Source organism: Podarcis gaigeae, assembly GCF_964106915.1.
Source record: "Podarcis gaigeae genome assembly, chromosome: 13".
NCBI classification, from domain to species: Eukaryota; Metazoa; Chordata; class Lepidosauria; order Squamata; family Lacertidae; genus Podarcis; species Podarcis gaigeae.
The window spans coordinates 20634858-20656172 of NC_139689.1; the positions used below are offsets into that span (position 1 = coordinate 20634858).

The 21315-nt window shown below is 49.3% G+C and overlaps 1 protein-coding gene and 2 long non-coding RNA genes across 7 annotated transcripts in view; 2 read left to right on the plus strand and 1 right to left on the minus strand.

Moving 5' to 3' along the window:
* Window positions 1-4035, plus strand: LOC310829491. The gene is made up of 2 exons (XR_014557286.1): window positions 1-1355; window positions 1730-4035. It is a non-coding gene; the product is annotated as an uncharacterized lncRNA (long non-coding RNA).
* The window catches only part of BCAT2 (branched chain amino acid transaminase 2), a 23366-nt gene continuing 5692 nt past the window's right edge, over window positions 3642-21315 (minus strand). For 2 of the 3 annotated variants that reach the window (XM_083707964.1, XM_083707965.1), the window contains exons 2-11: window positions 14674-14748; window positions 14284-14484; window positions 13898-14008; window positions 13233-13352; window positions 11697-11860; window positions 10260-10402; window positions 8921-9006; window positions 6731-6871; window positions 6557-6631; window positions 4047-4562 (exon numbers count right to left, since the gene is read on the minus strand). In XM_083707964.1, the coding sequence (XP_083564090.1) occupies window positions 4524-4562; window positions 6557-6631; window positions 6731-6871; window positions 8921-9006; window positions 10260-10402; window positions 11697-11860; window positions 13233-13352; window positions 13898-14008; window positions 14284-14484; window positions 14674-14748 (1155 nt within the window). In that variant the 3' untranslated portion in view covers window positions 4047-4523. Of the gene's footprint in view, window positions 5544-5794; window positions 6139-6351; window positions 6632-6730; window positions 6872-8920; window positions 9007-10259; window positions 10403-11696; window positions 11861-13232; window positions 13353-13897; window positions 14009-14283; window positions 14485-14673; window positions 14749-21315 lie in introns of all 3 variants that reach the window. The other variant, XR_014557274.1, reaches the window with a different exon arrangement.
* The window catches only part of LOC310829487, a 122937-nt gene continuing 118767 nt past the window's right edge, over window positions 17146-21315 (plus strand). For all 3 annotated transcript variants that reach the window (XR_014557280.1, XR_014557281.1, XR_014557282.1), the window contains exon 1: window positions 17146-17969. This is a non-coding gene — a long non-coding RNA (uncharacterized lncRNA). The remainder of the gene's footprint in view (window positions 17970-21315) is intronic.

A 21315-nucleotide genomic window follows, 5' to 3' on the forward strand; every position in this document is an offset into this window, starting at 1 on the left:
AATGAGGTGAAGAAAGCAAGGAATACCTTTATTTTCTGCTGCAACAGAGTCCCCCACCCCTCGCCGCCCTCGCAAGGAAGTGAGGGGACCCACAACATCTTTTAAAGACTTTAGAAATTGCCCAACCCCTTAGCCAGAGACCACCCCAAATTATCATACAAATGTCACAGAGTGAGGTGGTCCACAATAGAAACATGAGAGTATGACTTGGTGCCTGTCGGTCAAGACACCTGCTTACCATATTCCCGGTGAGTTTGGGCTGTTCTTTTGAAATGGTGAATATCTTGACTCTGGAATACATTGTCACAGGCCTGTTTCATTCATTGACAAGTCAGCTTGGATAGCCTACCAATACTTGTTAAATCAGTTTCACAGAGGGGAGACTAGGAAGAATTTCCTGCTCTGTGACCAGGAGTCCTGAGGCCGACTAGGGGACCATGCACGACTGCGGTATTGCTCTCTCTGAACTATTCTAGCTCAGAATTTATCAGTAAAAGCGACATTTCATCAAGAAATTGGTGGATTCGTGGATAAAACAGGGCAAAGTGAAAACAACTGCTGTCAATAGTTGCATCGGGATCCCTTGTTCCCATTTAACTGACTTATGTTGCAAAGGCCATTTGCAGAAGAGCTCCTCTTGCATTTCTTGGAGTCCCATGTAGGGGGCTGGGTGTTTTGTGGGCATCTTTGTGCAGATGCACTTATCCCCGTGCATTTGTAACATGTCATTAATTTTTCCATAACATACAGAATTCTATTTAATGCATGGATAGGCCTCCTCTTCTGTTCCATCGCAAATCCACAGACACGCCACAGACCACCTTGATGACGCTTGTGGACCACTGGTGGTCTGCAGACCACAGTTTGGGGCCCCCCTGAAATAAATGCATTTTAACCAGGCTCCGCACCAACACCTGAATCCCAGGGCAGATGCCACAAGGCCTGCAAGCAAAAAAAGGCAAAGGTAAAGGAACCCTGGACGGTTAAGTCCAGCCAAAGGCGACTATGCGGTTGTGGCGCTCATCTCGCTTTCAGGCCGAGGAAGCCGACGTTTGTTCACATACAGTTTTCCGGGTCATGTGGCCAGCATGACTAAACCACTTCTGGTGCAACGGGACACTGTGACAGAAACCAGAGTGCACAAAAACACCATTTACCTTCCTGCTGCAGTGGTACCTATTTATCTACTTTCGAAGCTGTCTGTGGCGTGCTTTTGAACTGCTAGGTTGGCAGGAGCTGGGACAGAGCAACGAGAGCTCAGCCCGTCGTCACGGGGATTCGAACCCCCAACCTTCTGATCGGCAAGCCCAAGAGGCTCGGTGGTTTAGACCACAGCGCCACCTGCAACTACTGAGGTCTGCCATAAAGGTAAAGGTAAAGGTACCCCTGCCCGTACGGGCCAGTCTTGACAGACTCTGGGGTTGTGCGCCCATCTCACTCAAGAGGCCAGGGGCCAGCGCTGTCCGGAGACACTTCCGGGTCACGTGGCCAGCGTGACATCGCTGCTCTGGCGAGCCAGAGCCGCACACGGAAACGCCGTTTACCTTCCCGCTGGTAAGCGGTCCCTATTTATCTACTTGCACCCGGAGGTGCTTTCGAACTGCTAGGTTGGCAGGCGCTGGGACCGAGCAGCGGGAGCGCACCCCGCCGCAGGGATTCGAACCGCCGACCTTTCGATCGGCAAGTCCTAGGCGCTGAGGCTTTAACCCACAGCGCCACCTGCACTGAGGTCTGCCATAGCCACATTCAACTCTCTACTCTGCTGCTGGCCACAGGCTGGCTTTCAGTCTGATTTCCCATATTGCTCTGCAGCAGAGGGAGGGGACTGGATATGGTCACTGAATGGATCATTCCTTCCCCTCACCCTGCTGGCCAACTCTGAGGTCAAGTGACAACCTGAAAAGGGCTCACCTTTGAAATCAGTTTGCAAGCAGTTTCAATAGACTTCAAAGGCAAAGTCTCTCGGTGTCGATTGGTGCAGAGCAACTTCAGTTTGAAGTCCGTTTACAAGCAGTTTGTCAGGAAACCTCTTGAGAACAGACTTCAAAGGCCGTGTCTGGAGTGACACTAAGCTGGGCACTCAAAACTATGTGAAATTAAAAGGGGTCTCCTAGCTGCCAGTGTTGCTGCTGTTGCTTTTGAAATTGTGGTATAGTAAGCTGGAAAAATAAGGGACGCAGGTGGCGCTGTGGGTTAAACCACAGAGCCTAGGACTTGCCGATCAGAAGGTCGGTGGTTCAAATCCCTGCGACGGGGTGAGCTCCTGTTGCTCGGTCCCTGCTCCTGCCCACCTAGCAGTTCGAAAGCACGTCAAAGTGCAAGTAGATAAATAGGTACCGCTCCGGCGGGAAGATAAATGGTGTTTCTGTGTGCTGCTCTAGTTCACCAGAAGCGGCTTAGTCATGCTGGCCACATGACCCGGAAGCTGTCTGTGGACAAATGCCGGCTCCCTCGGCCTATAGAGAGAGATGAGTGCGCAACCCCAGAGTCGGTCACGACTGGACCTAATGGTCAGGGGTCCCTTTACCTTAAGGTGGCAAAGTCTGAAAAAACTCCTGAGGGGTTTTTCCCCCTGGGCTTCCATCAAACCCAGAGACATCCTTGGGCCTTATGACCACCACTTGCACAAGGCACCCAGGATGTTGGAGAATTCCATCAGAAACAGAAAGAGGAATGGAAATTGCTCATTCACCCAGTTAAGAACAGAAATCACATGAGCAAATATGAACAGCATTCACTATCCTTTTTTTTAAAAGTCCACACATACATTTTGTTCCTTTTCTCTCTTTTACATTTTCCGTTCCCTAAAATGCATCGAAATTATGCAGTCAATGGGTTACATTCATTTCCGTCGCATTAGGTAGCGAGACAGATAACGTAGGTCTGAGCAGGAGCCGAACTGCCTGGTGGGGGGAGACTCCTCGGGGACTTTGTGCGGCAGCGAGATGTTTCGTCTCAGGTGCCAAAATGCCTCAGGCAGCCCTGAACAAGGTGCAACGTCATCTGAGTGAAAACCCGTCATCTGTGCCTTGTGTAAGTCAGGGGTGGGGAACCTTTTTCCAGTCCGAGGGCAACTACCGCTTCTGAGCAAGCTTTCAGGGTCCACATGCCAGTGGTGGGCGGGGCCAGAGGCAAAAGTGGGCGGAGCAACGACCATCAATGTTACCTTCATACAGCAGGATAGTTTCACGCACCTCGCTCTCTCTTTCACCCAGTCAAAAAGGCACCATGAGAGTTGAAGGACACTTTCTAGTTGGGCAACAGGCTTGGCAACCCCCCCCCCCCAAGCTGGACATCCCTTCACCCCTGCGTCTGGTATTCTTTATGATGGAATATGTGACCCACAACTACGGTGTTAATCTAGCTTTATCCTTCTTGGCACAACACAGCACCCTTCAGATCAAGGGTAAGGGACTTGTAGCCCTCCAGATGCTGTTGGACTACAACTCCCATCTTCCCTTTCACTGGCTATGCTGGCTGGGGCTCATGGGAGCCGAGTCCATCAAGGTCCAAGCAGGGCCACAGCTTCCCCCCTCCTGTGGTAGACCGTTCTCCTCAGAACTCTTCGCAGAACAAGTGGCTGCTTAAAAGAAGCGGACTGTCGTTCCATGTGGGGAAATCAGAAACAGGTGCCCAGAAGCTTCTCCAGGAGATGGTTTTTAATTTTGAATAGCATTTTTTAAATGTAAAAAAAAACCTGCCTCCCGTTCCCAATACCTTTTGGCGTTCAAAGCTAGTTTGCAACCCCTAAACGCAGATGGATTCTCTTAACTCTAAGCCAAGACAGATTTGGAATATTTAAAAAGAGGCAGCAAGAATGTTCAAGCGGTAAATTTGAAACGTCTGGAGAAGTGCAGATCAGCAAGCAAAAGTTAACTTTTTTTGGCACCAGTGACTAGTGTACGAAAGCTAACTTTTGCCAGAGCAAAAAGTTTAAACTTGAGACTTCTGTGCTTCTGCGTGAATCCAAGAACATACTTTAAAAAAAATTAAAAACAGTCTTTTCCAGACAGATCCTGGATGTGTAACTACTTTTTTTTAAAAAAAAAAAAAACAAACAAACACAAAACATGTGTGAGTTTCTGTGTGGATTTAAACAGTTTTGAAGACACATCAGTTTCTCTCTCTCTCTCTCTCTCTCTCTCTCAATATTGCACTTTAAAAGCAGGAGGCGGTTGAATTTTGGAGCAGAGAGAGCAGCGGCAATTTCAGTCCAGATATTCCTTCCCATTGCACAGAAGATGCGAGCAGGAGCTCTTCTAAGCTCTGGGCACATCCCAGAGTGGAGTGTTTCGCGGCCACAAAGCAGCCTGCAGTTGTAACAGGCAGAAGAAGGCCAACTTTATCCGAGAGCGTAACCGGTCCAGTACAAACTCTGACAGAGAAAAAGGCAGGACTGTCAAAGCTATAGAACCAAGTCATAAATACGGCATTGGTAAGATGAGAGAGAAAAACGGAGAGGCTGTAGCAGGAGGAGGAGGAGGAAGAAGAGGCGGCTCCGGTGGGGTGTTGCTCAGCCTGCGTCAGACTGGGTAGACCCAGTCACTGGCGACACGTCCATACTGCAGGGGGAGAGAGAGAGAAAGAAATAAATAAATAAGGGAAGGTGGGAAGATACATTGTATATTTCCGTATAGAAGTATATTTTTTCCTAAATTTTTGATGTTTAAATAAGGGGTCGTCTTATAATAATAATAATAATAATAATATATTATTTATACCCCACCCACCTGGCTGAGTTTCCCCAGCCACTCTGGGCGGTTCCCAATCAAGTGTTAAAAACAGTACAACATTAAATATTAAAAACTTCCCTAAACAGGGCTGCCTTCAGATGTCTCTTGAAGATAAGATAGCTACCTATTTCCTTCACATCTGAAGGGAGGGCATTCCACAGGGCGGGCGCCACTACCGAGAAGGCCCTCTGCCTGGTTCCCTGTAACCTCACTTCTCAGAATGAGGGAACCGCCAGAAGGCCCTCGGTGCTGGATCTCAGTGTCCGGGATGGACGATGGGGGTGGAGATGCTCCTTCAGGTATACAGGACCGAGGCCATTATACATGGATAGTGCATAGTGCATTTTCTTGATTTTGAGTCCCCCAAAATAGGGGGCGTCTTATACACGGGGGGTGTTATACATGGAAAAATATGGTAGTCGGTTAGCATGGCTGGAAATGCCACCTGCCTGCAAATTCACAGACAATGATATGCCCAATAATGTCAACCCTGACTGGCAGCAGCTCCCCGGGAGTCTTTTCCTGGAGGTGCTGCTGGGGGTTGAGTCTAGGGCCTATCCCTGAGCTGCGGCCACTTCCCTGCTTAGCTCTAGGCTTTGCAGCTGCCTGACACTGGGATAAGGATGGGAGAGGCAGAAATGGGCCCTGCCTCACAATGCAGTAAGGGAGCAAAAGAAAGTCTATTTTCCCACCTCCTCTTAAATTTATGGGGTGGGGTGTGTGTTTGGGGGTGGAAACAAACCACTCCCCCCGCCCAACACACAGCTTCAAAAATTATGGGAAGGTCTTAAGGTAAAGGTAAAGGGACCCCTGACCATTAGGTCCAGTCGTGACCGACTCTGGGGTTGCGGCGCTCATCTCACTTTATTGGCCGAGGGAGCTGGCGTACAGCTTCCGGGTCATGTGGCCAGCATGACTAAGCCGCTTCTGGCAAACCAGAGCAGAGCACGGAAACGCCGTTTACCTTCCCACTGGAGTGGTACCTATTTATCTACTTGCACTTTGACGTGCTTTTGAACTGCTAGGTGGGCAGGAGCAGGGACCGAGCAACGGGAGCTCACCCGTCGCGGGGATTCAAACCGCCGACCTTCCGATCATCAAGTCCTGGACTCTGTGGTTTACCCCACAGCGCCACCCGCGTCCCTATTTGTAGGTCTTACATCCCTACAAAAAGAAAATTGCTCTGTGCGTCCACACACCTGCAGCTGAAAGTCATCAAGAGATTATCAAACATGTGGGGGTGAACTGGCGGAAAAGCGAGGAAGTGGTTCCCCTAGCGATGGAAAGGGCATATCGTTCCAGATCAGAACGGGTGGAATCTGCTGCCAGCCCCCACTGTTCCTGGAGTGTGTGCAGTTGTGCACAATTATCCCTCAACCTACAGTGGTACCTCGGGTTACATACGCTTCAGGTTACATAAGCTTCAGGTTACAGACTCCGCTAACCCAGAAATATTACCTCAGGTTAAGAACTTTGCTTCAGGATGAGAACAAAAATCGTGCTCTGGCGGTGCAGCAGCAGCAGGAGGCCCCATTGGCTAAAGTGGTGCTTCAGGTTAAGAACAGTTTCAGGTTAAGAACGGACCTCCGGGACGAATTAAGTACGTAACCAGAGGTACCACTGTATTAAATTCCTCTTGTATAGTGGGTACCAAAGGCTGGTTACTCCACAAGGTCGCTGCGCCCACTGGTGGCCAAACAGGGAACCACAGGCAGGATAAGCACCCAGGACTCTGCCCTTTGCCTACAAACTGTTTTCTTAGAATGAAAAACAACTTGTCCGTCCCCACCCCCACCCCGCCGCCCCACTTTGCTAAGCTATACCTGAATATCTGTCAGCTCCTTCAGAAACCGTTTTGCAATCTCAGGTCCGTTTTCCATGGTGGGGATATGGTAATTCTGACACGAGAGAGGAGAGGAGAGATTCGTCACGAAACATGAATCACAATTCGGACGCTTCAGAAAAGGCCAGTGTTGGCTCCATGTCCTAACTCTCACCTTGCCCTGGTAGAAGATTTTATTCACGGGACAAACGACACAGGCCGTCCCCGCGCCAAACATTTCCTTGAGTCTGTTTTCTTCCAGGCCTTGGATCAGCTCAGCCATTGTGATAACCTTTTCAGAAACTTTGAATTCCCCCTGGGTGGAAAGAGATTCAGGATTCAAAACAAGAAACAAACAAACCCATTGCCAGCTACTTTAAAAGCAGCAACATTAAACCTCTCAAGTTCAGTATGGAAGGAGTAGCAAGGCAATCGTCATTGAGGAAAGAGGCTATAGCTCAGTGGTCAGGACATCTGCCTGGCATGCAGAAGTTTCCAGGTTCAATCTCCAGGAAGGGCCGGGAGCCGTGTTCGAAACTCCCATTGTTCTGGACACATTTTGGGAACAGGAATTTAATTAGTGCGATCAGTTTCTGAGCTCTGGGTGCAGTACTGCGCCTAAGATTTCAGATTAAAACTGCAGAGCGGAAGGAAAGGAGGACCTTTTCTGCCTCCTCACTTCCAGCTACTCTCTGAAGACTGGAGAATAGACCCACTTCAGGGGGTGGGCAGGGGAAGGACTAGAGCACGGGAAAAATGAACTTAATATTTTAGCTGCAGTTCATTAATTTTCAGCTTTGTATTCTTGTTATATACTGTATTTTTCGCTCCATAGGACGCACCCGACCATAGGGCGCACCTAGTTTTTAGAGGAGGAAAACAAGGAAAAAATATTCTGAATCGAATGTTGTATAAACTACTGTATTTAATAAACAACCGGTATATCAGAATCACATTACAGCCATGTAAAGTGAACAGCAGTCAACAATGGCATTAAGAACCATCTTCACTGTCATTAACAAATGAAGAGAGACTTTAAGGTTTGAGTACTCTTCTAGTCTTCTGTGAACCCCAAGAACTCATCACTGCTAGAGTCAGAATTTATGAAGCTCAGTTGCTCACAATCACTAACATCACTTTATTTGCTATCTTCATGTAAAATACCATCTTCGTTCCCATCCAAAGCATTGCTAATGCCACATTTTTTCCTCTCAGTCCTCTTCCTCCCCTCTCTCAGCCTGCTGCTCGCAAACATTCCCTGTACTTGAATTACAGTCAAGAAACAGCCTTGGCAGCCTTGGGAGGCTTTCCTTCTCCCCACTTTTTTCTCCCCCTCCCCAAGCAGCACAGTCCCCTTGTCCAGCCTCTTCCTCTCTATCCCATTCACCCAAACTCCTCAGGTGACATCTGCAATTTCTCCCCTTCGCTGCTCCCTCTCCTTTGACCTCCACCATGACTCTCCACTCACGGCAACCTATGGTACCTCCTCTCCCTTCACCCAGCTTCTTGGTCCCCCTCCTCTCTGTCCTCTTCCTCCCCTCTCTCAGCGAACAGCTTGCCCGCTGCTGCAAAGCTTGAGGGGAAAGGGCAGGCTGCTGGCAGAGCAGCACCCCCCACCCCCATTCAGCAGCCCAGGAGTGTGGAGCAGGCTGCCCGCTGCTGCAAAGCTTGAGGGGAAAGGGCAGGCTGCAGCAGAACAGCACCCCCCCACCTCCATTCAGCAGCCCAGGAGCGCGGGGCATGGGCGCACAGCCCTCCCACTGCTCCAAAGCTTCCCGGGGCTGCAGGGGGAAGCCGAGGCTGCCGGCAGAGCAGCGCCCCACCACCGCCAAAGAGCAGCCCAAGAACGTGCCGCACTCTGGCAATTTGGCTCCAGGGACCACACATTCGCTCCATAAGACGCACAGACATTTGCCCTTACTTTTTAAGAGTAAAAAAGTGTGTCTTATGGGGTGATATATACGGTGTATATATATAAAAAACGCACCTAGGCATTCCGTTGTTGCGCCCACAACCTAGGTTTAATGTTCCATTTAGCTCCTAGCTTTCATATCTCAGTTCCTAACATGGGCTGGGAGAGTGCCCTACTTTGAAACCCTGCTGCCAGTCAGTGCAGACAATCTTAAGCTAGGTGGGCCAGCGGCCTGACTCCCTACAAGGCAGTTTCGTATGCTTCTCTAACTTAGCTCATTCAACAAAATGCACTGTTCTCCCCTCCTTTCTAACGGCGTTGTGGGTGTGTTGAAAGATCATTCGGAGAAAGCAAAAAAAGATTTTTGCTGCAAAATTCCAGCTTGCAAATCCGCCACCCACCCTCAGATCCATTCCAGCCCTATCAAAAGTCTCCTGTTTTCGCCAAACTCACCCATTCGCGTGCCAGATCTAGAAGGCTTTGCCGTATCACACCGGGTAAGATGATTCCATTCAGAGGAGGGGTGACCAGCTCCAGATCTGGAAGTGGAGGACGCAGTGACAGACATGCAGAAAACATACACACACAGAAAGAGCTCAACTCCCTACAATTTTGTTTGTTTTTTTGTTAAGATCCAATTGTCTCATCTTCATAACTTCAAAGATAACATACTTTAAACTGTGTGGGCAACACATGTTGAATTGTCAGAAGCTGAAGAGTTGGACGAAAAGCCAAAAAGCCATAGAAGGTAATGGTTTTTCGATAACAATATAGAGAAGATTATGTGTCTTTTGCTTTTAAATGGTGCAGGTTCAACACATACCAGGCTGCCAGGAATGTGAGCCAACATATCTAGGCACTTCATAAACCGCAAACAAGATCAAAAGGGGAACAAAATCTGAGGAGGATGGGGCAGAATTATCTACCCGAATTGCACTTAGTAAAGAAAAGGTTCAGAAAAAAGAATCCTGCATACATTTATTTTCTCCATAAATATGATGAGGTGATAGCTGACGCAAATTGTTTTACCTTTACATATGCTTTTAATTTTCTTCCAACGTGTCATAATGCAACGGCAGCATTAAGACTGGACTCATATTTGGGGGGGGGGGAGATTTTAAGTCAGTTTGCAAAAATTTAAAATAAAAGTCCAAATTCTTTCTTTTAAAAAAAGAAAAGAAAAGCTAGAGCTGCCACCTGATTAAAGAAACCCTGCTTGACTGAACATATGAGTTTTAGCTGATTAATCAGATTTCATCAGCATATATTTGCATTTGAAACATACAAAAAAATACATCTAAAGGGAAAAGAAATATACTTTGCTTCTGAATGTAGTATTCATATGTCCCTGGAAGCACCTGCTTTAGGAGACGCATTCCTTTTTCCTTCACATACAGGGCCTCATACAAATATTTTTTTCTAAGTGGTGGCTGGTGCGCATCGGAAGTCATACAGCAGAAGGTAAGGAGACTAAGAGGAGGTGGAGCCGAAGGCAACGAGAGTCGGAGCCAGAGACAATGAGGGGCAGGGCCAAGTAAGGCTAGTTCTGTTCCCACCTCCTTCCTCCCTGCTGAGTTCTACAAGGCAGGAAGCTGGCAGGCTCTGCCACCCCCTGGACTGCCAATGGAGGTCGATGCAGCAGTGTCGTCCCACATGCCCTAATAGACCAGCCAATGTTGCATTTATTTTATTTCATTCAGGTTATTTGCCTCCACTCTCGGAGGCAGTGAGTCTCAGTACGCCCATTGCTGAGAATCGCAGCTCTCGGCAACTCAGGGACCCAGTTCCTCACCTCCCTGCTGGTCTTTCCAAAGCACAAAGATGTTCATAGTCCCGACTTCTGTGATCTGGTGGTCATCCCCGTAGAGCCAGAGAACCTGCTGGCAACCTTCTTTGGCGGCCTCCATCTGCACGTAAATGGTGGGGCCGTAGTTGCTAAGGGAAACACAAGAGTAAGGCAGGATTCCACCATCAGATTTTTTAAAAAAGGCATCTGCAGGTAGTAGAGAGTGCCGAGTCGACCCTCTCTTTGAAGATGTGGGGAAGGCAGGGCAAAGTGCCTGCCGAGAGCAGTTCACAAAGCCATGAAAGGTAAAAATGCAAATCACAACAACGTGCAAAAATAATTTCGCTCAGTGACAGCGATAAAAAGAGCCTCAGCTGTTCAAATGTCAGTTTAAGAGAGTGGGGACTAGCTTTCCCCAATCCAGTGATGAAGGAGGCTCATACAGATGCAGGTAAGACAGTCCTAGGTGTAGTCTAGATAGAGCTGGGCAATATCAGCTTTTCAGCATTGTGGTGTAAGACCTACACTGGCTCCCAGTACGTATCCGAGCACAATTCAAAGTGTTGGTGCTGACCTTTAAAGCCCTAAACCGCCTCAGTCCAGTATACCTGAAGGAGTGTCTCCACCACCATCATTCTGCCCAGACACTGAGGTCCAGCGCTGAGGGCCTTCTGGCAGTTTCCTCACTGCGAGAAGCCAAGTTACAGGGAACCAGGCAGAGGGCCTTCTCGGTAGTGGCACCAGCCCTGTGGAACACCCTCCCACCAGATGTCAAAGAGAACAAAAACTACCAGACTTTGAGAAGACATCTGAAGGCAGCCCTGTTTAGGAAAGCTTTTAATGTTTGATGCATTGCTGTATTTTAGTATTTTGTTGAAAGTCACCCAGAGTGGCTGTTGAAGCCCAGCCAGATGGCCAGAGTATAAATAATAAATTATTATTATTGTTGTTGTTGTTATTAAGCTTGTTTCTCCCTCTGCATCGAATGAGGGCAGAGTGCAATGGCGGTTTCACTCAGTGACCTATTGTTGGTGAAACTCCTGCTAGCAGAGGGACTCAGGCACAGTGGTGGTTTCACCAGCGATATATCTCTGAGTGAAGCTGACATGGCGGTCCGCTCCTCATACCGGTCCTGGGCGATGTGAAGTCCCTGGCATTTCCAGTTAAATTATTTCAAAACACCTGGGAAATAAGCCCCCTTTTCTCTCTCTTCCTGAGCTCTTGGATATCCATGGCCAGTCAGGCTAGACAGGAGTAGCCAATGCAGATGTTACTGGAATACAACTCCCATCTCTCCCGATCATTAGCCATGCTGTCTGGGGCTGATGGGAGTTGCAGTCCATCAAGACCTGGAGGCCACCACGCTGGTTGCCCCTGGATTCGGCAGCGTGGGGCTGGAGGCCATCCTGCCGCCGTACCTGTTGAAACAGAAGCCGTACTCACCCGCCCACCTTGCAGTCCCCCACGCCGCCCATCCAGGCACGGACAAAGCGAGGGTCGGCCAATAGGGAAACGGGGCTGAAGGTGCCGGTAGCGAAATAGGCTCCCACGGGGCCCAGGATCACGTAGAGCAAGGCGTGCCTGGACTTGGCGACCCCCAAGGAGGGCTGTGGAGAGGGAGAGAGAAAGAGCAAGGTGTTGGCACAGGCGTTGGCTGGCGGCCATTGGAATGGGCAGAGTGGGAAGAAGGGCAGCCCCACAGGGGACGGAGTCAGAGTCAATGAGAGCCAATGGCAAGGGCAGCCAGCAGATTCTGGTTCTGTCCCCATCCTCTTCCCGCTGCTCCTCCCTCAAGGGTGACCCTGAGAAGGAGGACGCCAAGAGGCTGGGCTGCTTGTAAGATGGCGGACTGAGGATGGTGCGCCGCCAATGGACCAAGCTCCCCTAATTGGGAGTCGAGCAACACCTTCCATCGGCTCTGCTGCGACAGGCCAGCTCCATCAAGCCTCCCTCCTGTTCCCTCAACAGTCACCATTCCATCAGGCTGCCTCCGTGGGAGAAACAGGAACCAGGGCACATTCCATCAGGTTTGATGGCCTCGCTCCATCAGGCACCTCCTGCCCCAAACTATGCCACCTGGCCAATCTAGGAACCACTGTTTAGAAACTGGGGGTGCCTGAGTTTCTATTTCCCCCTCCCCTTTTCCCCTGGGGTGCTGTGGCCTTTTGGGAGGCTGTGGGTAGAGACTGCCTTGTTTTGACTGCCTGTAAGCTGCTGAGGGAGCCTTTCTAGCAGAAGAGAGGGATACACCCCCTTTCTCAATAAATAAAATACAGTCATACCTTGGAATTCGAACAGCCTATTTCTTGAACGTTTTGGCTCCCGAACGATCAAACCCTGGAGTGTTCCGGTTTTTGAATGTTCTTTTGGAAGCCGAATGTCTGACGGGGCTTCCGTGTGGGATATAAAGCTGTCATTCAAGTCCAACATTTCGAGAGGACTAACTGCCTCTATGGGGCAGGCAGTTTTGTCAGTTGGTCGGTTGCTGCAAGGAGTGTTAACTGGTAACTGCTCGGATGCAGTCTTCTCATGACTCACTACTATCTAGTATATAGTTTATCTGTTATGTTATCTAAGCCTGCCTTCAGGAACAACTCTGCAAACCTGAATGAATCTGATAGTAAAGTAGTTTATGTTAATATGATTCAGATTCATGTGTGTTTTCATTAAAAGGGACAGAAAGGGATTATCATCCAGGAAGGTATAATTATTTATAGGACTCAAACGGTTAGCAACCTGTTTATCGCTGCATAAACTCAAACAGGGGATGGTTTAAACTCTGCTAAATTATATAAATGTCCCCACATTCCGCGGCTTCCGATTGGCTGCAGGAGCTTCCTGCAGCCAATCAGAAGCCGAACTTTGGTTTCTGAATGTTTTAGAAGTCGAACAGACTTCTGGAATGGATTCTGTTCGACTTCCAAGGTACGACTATATACTTTAAAGGGGAGAGTGGGGAGGTGGGCTGGGGAAACACACCTCAGTGCCGATGAAGGTGGGGCGGATGTAGAGGCTGGTGGCTTCGGCGTGGGGGACCCAGTCTTGGTCCAGGTGGATCAGCCGCCGGATGCATTCGAGAAGCTCAGACTTGTCGAAGGGCTGTTGTGCAGAAGGGAGGGGTGGGGAAAGAGCAAGTAAGACCGGTGATGCTGTTTCCCCTTCTCCTTTCTGGACCCCAAGAGTCTCAAGGCGAGCCTCTTTCCCCACTCCCACAGAAAGACGCTTTAGGGCTGCAGCCCAACGGCAGGGCATCTTGCCCTGCATGCAGAAGGTCCCAAGTTCAATTCCCGGACTCCCCAGGTAGAAACCCTGGAGGGCCACTTCTTCGAACATGCTCGCACACTGTGCAGAGAAAGGGACTGCATCACCGTTTGTGCCCAGGAGAGAAAAGGTGAGCCGAATGCAAGAAGTTCAGGCTTTGCCCTGGGGCGGTTGGGTCAATGTAGATGCCAGGCTCAAAGATCTGTGCATCCCTTTGAGGTGGCCAGGCAGTCCTGCTGTGTTCAGGGACCCGAGGATGAGCGGGGGGGAGGGCCTGGGTCTCAGCCCCCAAACCTTGCAGCACCACTTGGGGGGGGGGGCATATCCGAAGACGGTTCCTGCAGGAGAGGGAGGCAAGGGGCCGCCTCACCGGAAGTACCCACCGGCAGGGAAGTACGGAGCGCGGAACGTAACATGCGGTTCATGTTCATCATGGGACGGAAAAGTTGGATGCGCTTGTCTGGGCCCCGGAATGCCTTCATCCCCTCAAAGAGCTAGATGGGAGAGAAAGAAAAGAGTCGTATGGAAGAAACGAGCTATTTAGAGACTCTACCTTAATGTTTTAATGTTGTATTTTAATCTTGTTTTTAAATTGTATTTTAAACAACTTGTTTTTATTATTGGTTGTTAGCTGCCCTGAGCCCGGTCTTGGTTGGGGAGGGCAGGGTATAAATAAAATTTATTATTATTATTATTATTATTATTATTATTATTATTATTACCTAGTGAAACTGACAGCGGAGACTCTTTTTATATAGGAAGCAGTTACCTCCACTGAGTAGTGCAGGGCGGAAGAGGCTGGATGCAGCGAGAGATTCTGGAACGGTTTGATGTGTGGCTTCCCCCAGCCTTTCTCCTGGCTCCATTCTATCGTGAGCATGTGGTCAGTGAAATACTTGCCAAAGACCAGGTCCTTGGGGTCCGGTTTGGACTTTGGGTGCTTGTTCAATTCAATCTGGAGGTCCGAGGCCTGGTTTTGAAACAAAACAAGAAACAGGGACCGTTCATCAGTCAGGCCTCCATGAGGGCTAGGAATTTGCTTTTTTAATATCAAACTAAAAGGTGGGATCTCCCCCTGCAAGGGTTCGGATCCAACCCACATCTTCCTAGCTCAGATTCCCCCCAGATTAGGAGTTCATGAGCCCGCAAGTTTCCTCACCTTGAACGTGGTGCTTAAAAATCTCTGGGGACCGAGAAGAGAAATTAGCGCATCGCTGGTCCTCCCTCTCAAAACCTAGAAGGCAAGATGGAAAAGGGCTAAGAACTGGCATTAAAGCCTGTCCCTAGACAGTGGTACCTCAGGTTACAGACGCTTCAGGTTACAGACTCTGCTAACCCAGAAATAGTATCTCGGGTTAAGAACTTTGCTTCAGGATGAGAATAGAAATCGTGCTCCAGTGGTGTGGTGGCAGCGGGAGGCCCCATTAGCTAAAGTGGTGCTTCAGGTAAAGAACAGTTTCAGGTTGGACTTCCGCTTGAAGCGCCACTGAAGATGGGCGACAATACCATCTCTCCAGCTCCCACAAGGCAATTTAGAGGCTGAGATGAGAGTAATCAGCCTCCCAAATTCTTCCCAGTGTAAGGGAAGATGCAGTCTCATCCGCAGATGCCCAATAAACCACCCCCAAGTTCGTAAAGAAGGAGGGGTGGGGGCACTGGATGGAAAGCCCCCGAGGGAGTTCAGATCTCCAGGACGCTGTCCCCGCGAGCGCACCAAGTTCCATTTCATAAGATGAAAAATTGGATTTAAGTTTTGGACATGCTTCAAGTGAGGAGGGGGAAATTAATCTGCCAATTAAGCCAGCCACTGAGGTGCCAAGAGTGACGGAGAGGAAGAAAGAATAACATCTAAGTCGGTATGTTGTCTGTTACTACAGGTCAGTGGAACCTGCAGGCAAAGAGAAGGCAGCCCCTGCCTGCAGGTTCCAATGACCTGTAGTAACAGACAACGATACAAAAGGACAAGGGAATGAGGAGGGAAGAGGAAATCAATCTCTGGGACAGCTGGTCCTTCTCTGGCTAATGGATGGGGCCAGTGGGTGGGGCAGTGGGTGCAGCTCCCCAGTGGCCAGCAGTGCCCTGGCTGGTGGCGGAGTACGCCTCCCTTTGGTTCTGCAGCCCTAGATCATGGTTATAGATCCTGCTACTAAAAGAACCACAGTCACGTCTGGTATCAGGAATAGAATCAACACAGGGCCTCTGCAATGCCAGGACGATCCAGTTGACATTTCCTGTCCTCCTCCTTGGTCTTCAGCCTCTGCCTAGTAGGCCAAAACTCCCAGAACTGTTCTCTCTTTTTTTTATGAGTGGAGAATGAAACTTAGGGACTATGCAGAACTGGATAAAATGACTGGAAAAATCAGATATCAAATTCATCGAGGACTGGGGAAAGTTCACGGATTATCTGAAAACTATCTGTGACGAACAGACAACGCTAGTGGGTTTTAAGGAGGCTTTGTGATAGTATAAGGTATATTGTAAAAAAGAAATAGAGATGGAAGGATAATATTAAATTGGCAATATCATATAGAAAATGCGTGAAGATAAGAAAAATGGATGATTGAGGGAGGTGCTGTGGAAGTTCAAAAACAGGAAATTTGTAAACATGGTTGTACGGATTTATTTGTAAAGGAAAAGCTTAATAAAAATTTATTTTAAAAAACCAAAACATCTGGAGGGCCAAGGTTGAGGAAGCCTGGAATAAGGTCCCTGCAGAAGTGTTAAGATACACTTAATTGGTTAGAATTTCAGCCGCTTCTACGCAGCAGAAAGCAAAGGAAGGGGGCTCCCTCTCTGGGATGAGTAATCAACAGGATGCCATCCAGCCCCCCATCACTTCTTCCCTTTCCTCACTGCTTGCAAAAAAGGATAGGGAGAGCAGGAGAAAGGGAAGCCTCCATCAGCTCCCCCCTCTTCTCTCCTCTCCCTTCTCCTCACCCTCCTCTCTTTCCCTCCCTCCTCTCCCCTTCCCCTCCCGTCCTCCCTTCCCCTCTCCCTCCCTCCTCTCCTCTCCCTCCTCCCTCCCTCCTCTCCTCTCCCTCCTCCCCAGAACTGTTCTCTGAGGCAAGAGAGCAGGACCGAGCTACTAGGCCTCACACATCCCATTCTGGAAGACAAGTCTTCGCTCTGCCCTAACTCTTACCCTGCCCCTGGCTCAGCGGCAGCAGCAGGAGCATGCCTAGTGAATGTTAATCCAGAGGTATTCATTCCTGAGAAAACACAGTGTCCATTGCCCATACTGGCTGGGACTGATAGGAGTTGGAGTCTGACAACATCCGGGGGGACTTATGGGTTTCCACCCCACCCTGGCTCCAAACCCTAATCAAAAAGGCAATCAGAAAGCAGGGCCGAGAAAAGCCTCTATTGCAGGGGGTGGAAAGGTTTACCTCGCCTGGGCCGGTTCACTGCAGCGCAGATCCCTCTGTGGGCCAGATTGCACGTGCGTGCCTGCATGTACACAAACACAATTTCCAGCATTGCGCATGCGTTCTGGCGCCACGGAAGCGAGTCACTGCACTGGTTTAGCGCAGCATGCGGGGACTCGCCAAGTGGGTGGCTCGGTTCGGGGGTGGCTCGTGGGCCAGTTAAATGACCCCCGTGGGCCGCTTGTGACCCATGGGCCTTAGGTTGCTGACCCCTGCTCTACTGGGATCTTCAGAGAGCTGCTGGCAATCAAAGTCCTGTAGCTAGGGCGAACCCATGACCAGGCTCCAGGAAACCCTTATGCTCTCATAGGAGAGTGTGTGTCTCTTGTTAGGAAGAGGAAAGCCCAGAGCAGGGACTCATTCAGAGACACCACAAGCACCCTCCTGGTCATGCTGCTGGGTCTTCTGCCTCAGGATTAAAAAGAACAAACAAGCCAGCCAGCCTCAGTCCAGGACTGCTGCTAACCCAACTTCTCTAATCACTCATTCGCCATGAACAAACAGATTCAGTTAATGTGTAATCTGCAAACACCAGGGGAGCCATGAGGCAGAGGGGCCTTCAGGGAGCTAAGCGGCTGACATCCCTGGGTGGGTGTGGGTGTGAGAGAGATCTTGCCCTGCTCTACGCCTGCTTTCTGCTGCTGCTGCTACATTGGCAACCAGTGCCACGGCTTTCAAAAGAGCTGCCTTCATTGCCAGGCTCAGCGAACGGAGCACAAAAGGCTGGTGATCCGAGCGTGGGAACACTGCAATTTCCATTTGTGAGGCAGCCATTCCCCAATCAGAGGCGGGAATAAGTCTCCCACTCCTTCCCCTCCTTTTTATCTTCTTTTTTTTTGGGGGGGGGAGGAATTCCCAGAGTTGAACTTCAGCCCCTGTTGCATCACAGCAGTCCAGGGTGGAAAGCAGCAGGAACAAAGAGCGGTGGAGATCGCTGGTACGGCGAGATTCTTTTAAAATACTATTTTCTTTCAAAGCGTGGAGAAAGCACAGCTCTTCTTGGTGAAGAAAAGGGGGAAGATTTAAAAAGGTAAGCTTGCATGAATATGGGCGCTAAGGTGGCTTGGATCCTCTCCTCCTGTCCTCTACCCTTAACTGGGAATTCACTGGGAAGTGAGGAACAGGGAGATAGTGGATCCCATGGGTGGGAAAAGGGATCAGGGAAACCCTTTGCTAGTGAGCCAGCTTCTGTAAGAGTATGCAAGGTTTGAAGCCACACAGAGTTCTTGATCAGGCCTGACGGTGTGAGCTGCTTGCAATGAATTGTGATGATTTATGAAGTGACAGCTTTCAGAAGGACGGCAGGAGACTCTGCTTTCCTCCCCAACTCAGGGAAAGGAAAGGAAAGACACCACACTTAAGAGTGATGTGAGCTTCTGGGGGGGGGGGAAGTACAGTGGTACCTCGGGTTAAGAACTTAATTCATTCTGGAGGTCTGTTCTTAACCTGAAACTGTTCTTAACCTGAGGTACCACTTTAGCTAATGGAGCCTCCCGCTGCTGCTGTGCTGCCGCCACATGATTTCTGTTCTCATCCTGAGGTAAAGTTCTTAACCTGAGGTACTATTTCTGGGTTAGGGGAGTCTGTAACCTGAAGTGTCTGTAACCCGAGGTACCACTGTACTTTAGAAGAACCTAGATGATTATTAAAATGCATTTGTATTTTGGCCTACCTTCCATTAGCTTAGTATGGCAGATGTGGAGTAGCTAATGGCCCCCACCCCATTAGCCACATGAGGCTAAGTGGGGGGGGGGGGAGGGAGAAAGAAAGAGAGAGAGAGAGAGAGAGAGAGAGAGAGAGAGAGAGAGAGAACGAACAGCTGGTCAAAGGTTACTTAACAAGCTTCATGGCTGAAGGGGAATCTGAACTCTGGATCTCCCTGGCCAAAGTCTTACACTCTAACTCTTACACGGCGCTGGCTCCAGCTGAATAGAAATTTCACATGCAAGCATTGCCAGCAGAGAGCCTAGAAGCCTATGCATTGACAAAATCTAGCATCAAAAGCTGGGGTAGATTTTAGAAGCCAGCATCAAGGAGAATGGCTTCATTTTGGGGACAGGAAGGCCGAGGCAACCAGGCCAGTGAGCAGGAGACTTCAGGCTTGTGAACAGGCTTGCTTCTGTTCTCTCTGCTGGAATCCACAGTTTCTCCAACCAGAGCCAGACAACATAATGGCAGCTCAGGGGTCAGGCCAAACACAAAATAATAGGGCAGAGCCTATTACTTGTGAGCCAGCCTTGGTGTAAGCTGCCTCCATCAAGATGTTTTGGACCACAACTCCCATCATCCCCGGGCAGCATCTTGTCCAAAGTCCAAAACATATTGAGGGGGCAGGTTGGACCACGGCTGCCAAGTGCCATAGAGTGGTTCTGAAGAAGGGTTCTTGGAGCAATGTGGGAAGCTGGTCAGATTCTTTCTCCATTCCACTCCAGCGCTGCGTAGTCCTACTGGTGGTGGCTCCCTGGGGGGTCAGACACAGGGGTCTTTCCCCCTGCCTTCTTCCCCCCATGGGGCCCAGTTGAATTGGCAATGCCAGGAACCTGGCCCTTTCATAATGTGATCTACCACTGAGCAATTTATCATTTCCCCAACTCATTTCACCTGGGGCCCAAAGATGGGGTTGGGGTTTAAAACCGGTAACTGCAGAACGGCCTGGAAGCTAGGACCCCAATATCTAGTGGAAGAAGAATGGGTTTTAAGTGGGCCTGGGCTGTAGCATTTCATACTTAGGATAGGCAGGGACTTCACATAGGATGGGAGGAGGCTCAAAGTAATACAAACTATTTATTTCTGGTTTTCCTTCTGCTGGAAAGACAGTTTACTGTTATGGGTGATGACAGGGAGTCTTGAAGACTGAATATCTGCCTCCCACTCCCCATGATAGAGCTGCTGTACATTTTTCAGTTGTGTGCCTGGAAGAAATTCAACAGATCTTCAGGCACAAAAATGCAATGCTGCGAGGGAAATGCCTACTGAATTTCTGCCTGCAAGATACCTATTTTAAAGGTGCACAGACTCAGAAAAAGGAAAGGCAGTGACTGTGAGTGCAGGGTCCTCTGGGTGTGAAGCATCAACAGGCTTCCAGACAGTGTATAGTTAGCAGATTTTGCAATCTGGGAAAAGATTGTTTAAATGGATGCAGAAAACAATTCCAACAGCAGGGGGCAGCAAGAGGCAAAGAACCTTGGAAAATCTTTACAGCACATATATACCATTTACATTGATGACCTGAAATGACCAGCTCTCTGTTTACAGAGACTTCCCTTGTCTGGAAGGGAGTCCAGTTCACTGGTGATCAGGTAAATGGCTATTTAGAATGGTCCATAAAGTGTTTCAGCCTTTAGCCAGTATACTTCTTGGGCTGCGTGTACACTATCCCAAAAGTATACAAATTTTGCACATCCAAAAATCAGTAATTAGCCTCATTTATGCAAATGAAGGGATGTGGGTGGCACTGTGGTCTAAACCACAGAGCCTGGGGCTTGCTGATCAGAAGGTCAGCGGTTCGAATCCCTGCAATGGGGTAAGCTCCCATTGTTCAGTCCCAGCTCCTGCCCACCTAGCAGTTTGAAAGCACATCAAAGTCCAAGTAGATAAATAGGTACCGCTCTGGCGGGAAGATAAACGGCATTTCCATGTGCTGCTCTGTTTCGCCAGAAGCGGCTTAGTCATGCTGGCCACATGACCCGGAAAAACTGTCTGCAGACAAACGCCGGCTCCCTCGGCCTATAGAGCGAGATGAGCCCACAACCCCAGAGTCGTCTGTGACTGGACCTAACGGTCAGGTATGCAAATGAAATATATCTGCATGCATCTCCTTACTTTGTCTACATCATTCTGTTTTCCCAAGACCAGTTTTTAAATTTTGAAATCCTGAGATTGAGCTAAGTTGTGTTGTTTTGCTTTGCTTTGCTTTGCTTTTTCATACGGGAAAATATGTAGAGCTAAGGAGAATGCATTTTTCTCCAAAACCACAAGGACTAGAAAGTTGTGCAAGTTTGAATGGAACACAGGATTCTTAAGCTCTCGCATTCCAATCCAGATAAGAGCCCGCCCTCGAGCAAGAAACCTGCTAAGGTTGGAATACATATAACAACCCTGGGGGTGACTGAACCACTTTCTTCTAAATGGGTGCCTGGGATCAAAGCCTTTCCTTGGAGGAACAATAGGACAAGACTGAGTGTGAAAGATTCCGCCTTATCACTCTGAGAAATGGGGGCTGAGCCAACAGAATAGCAGCATGTAAAGGGGACAGTGAGAGGTGGCAGGTGGTGACATATAGTTCCATAAGAGGAGTCCTCCTGCATCAGGCCAGTGGCCCATCCAGGATCCTGTTCCCACAGTGCCTCTGGGAAGCCTGCAAGCAGGACCTGAGG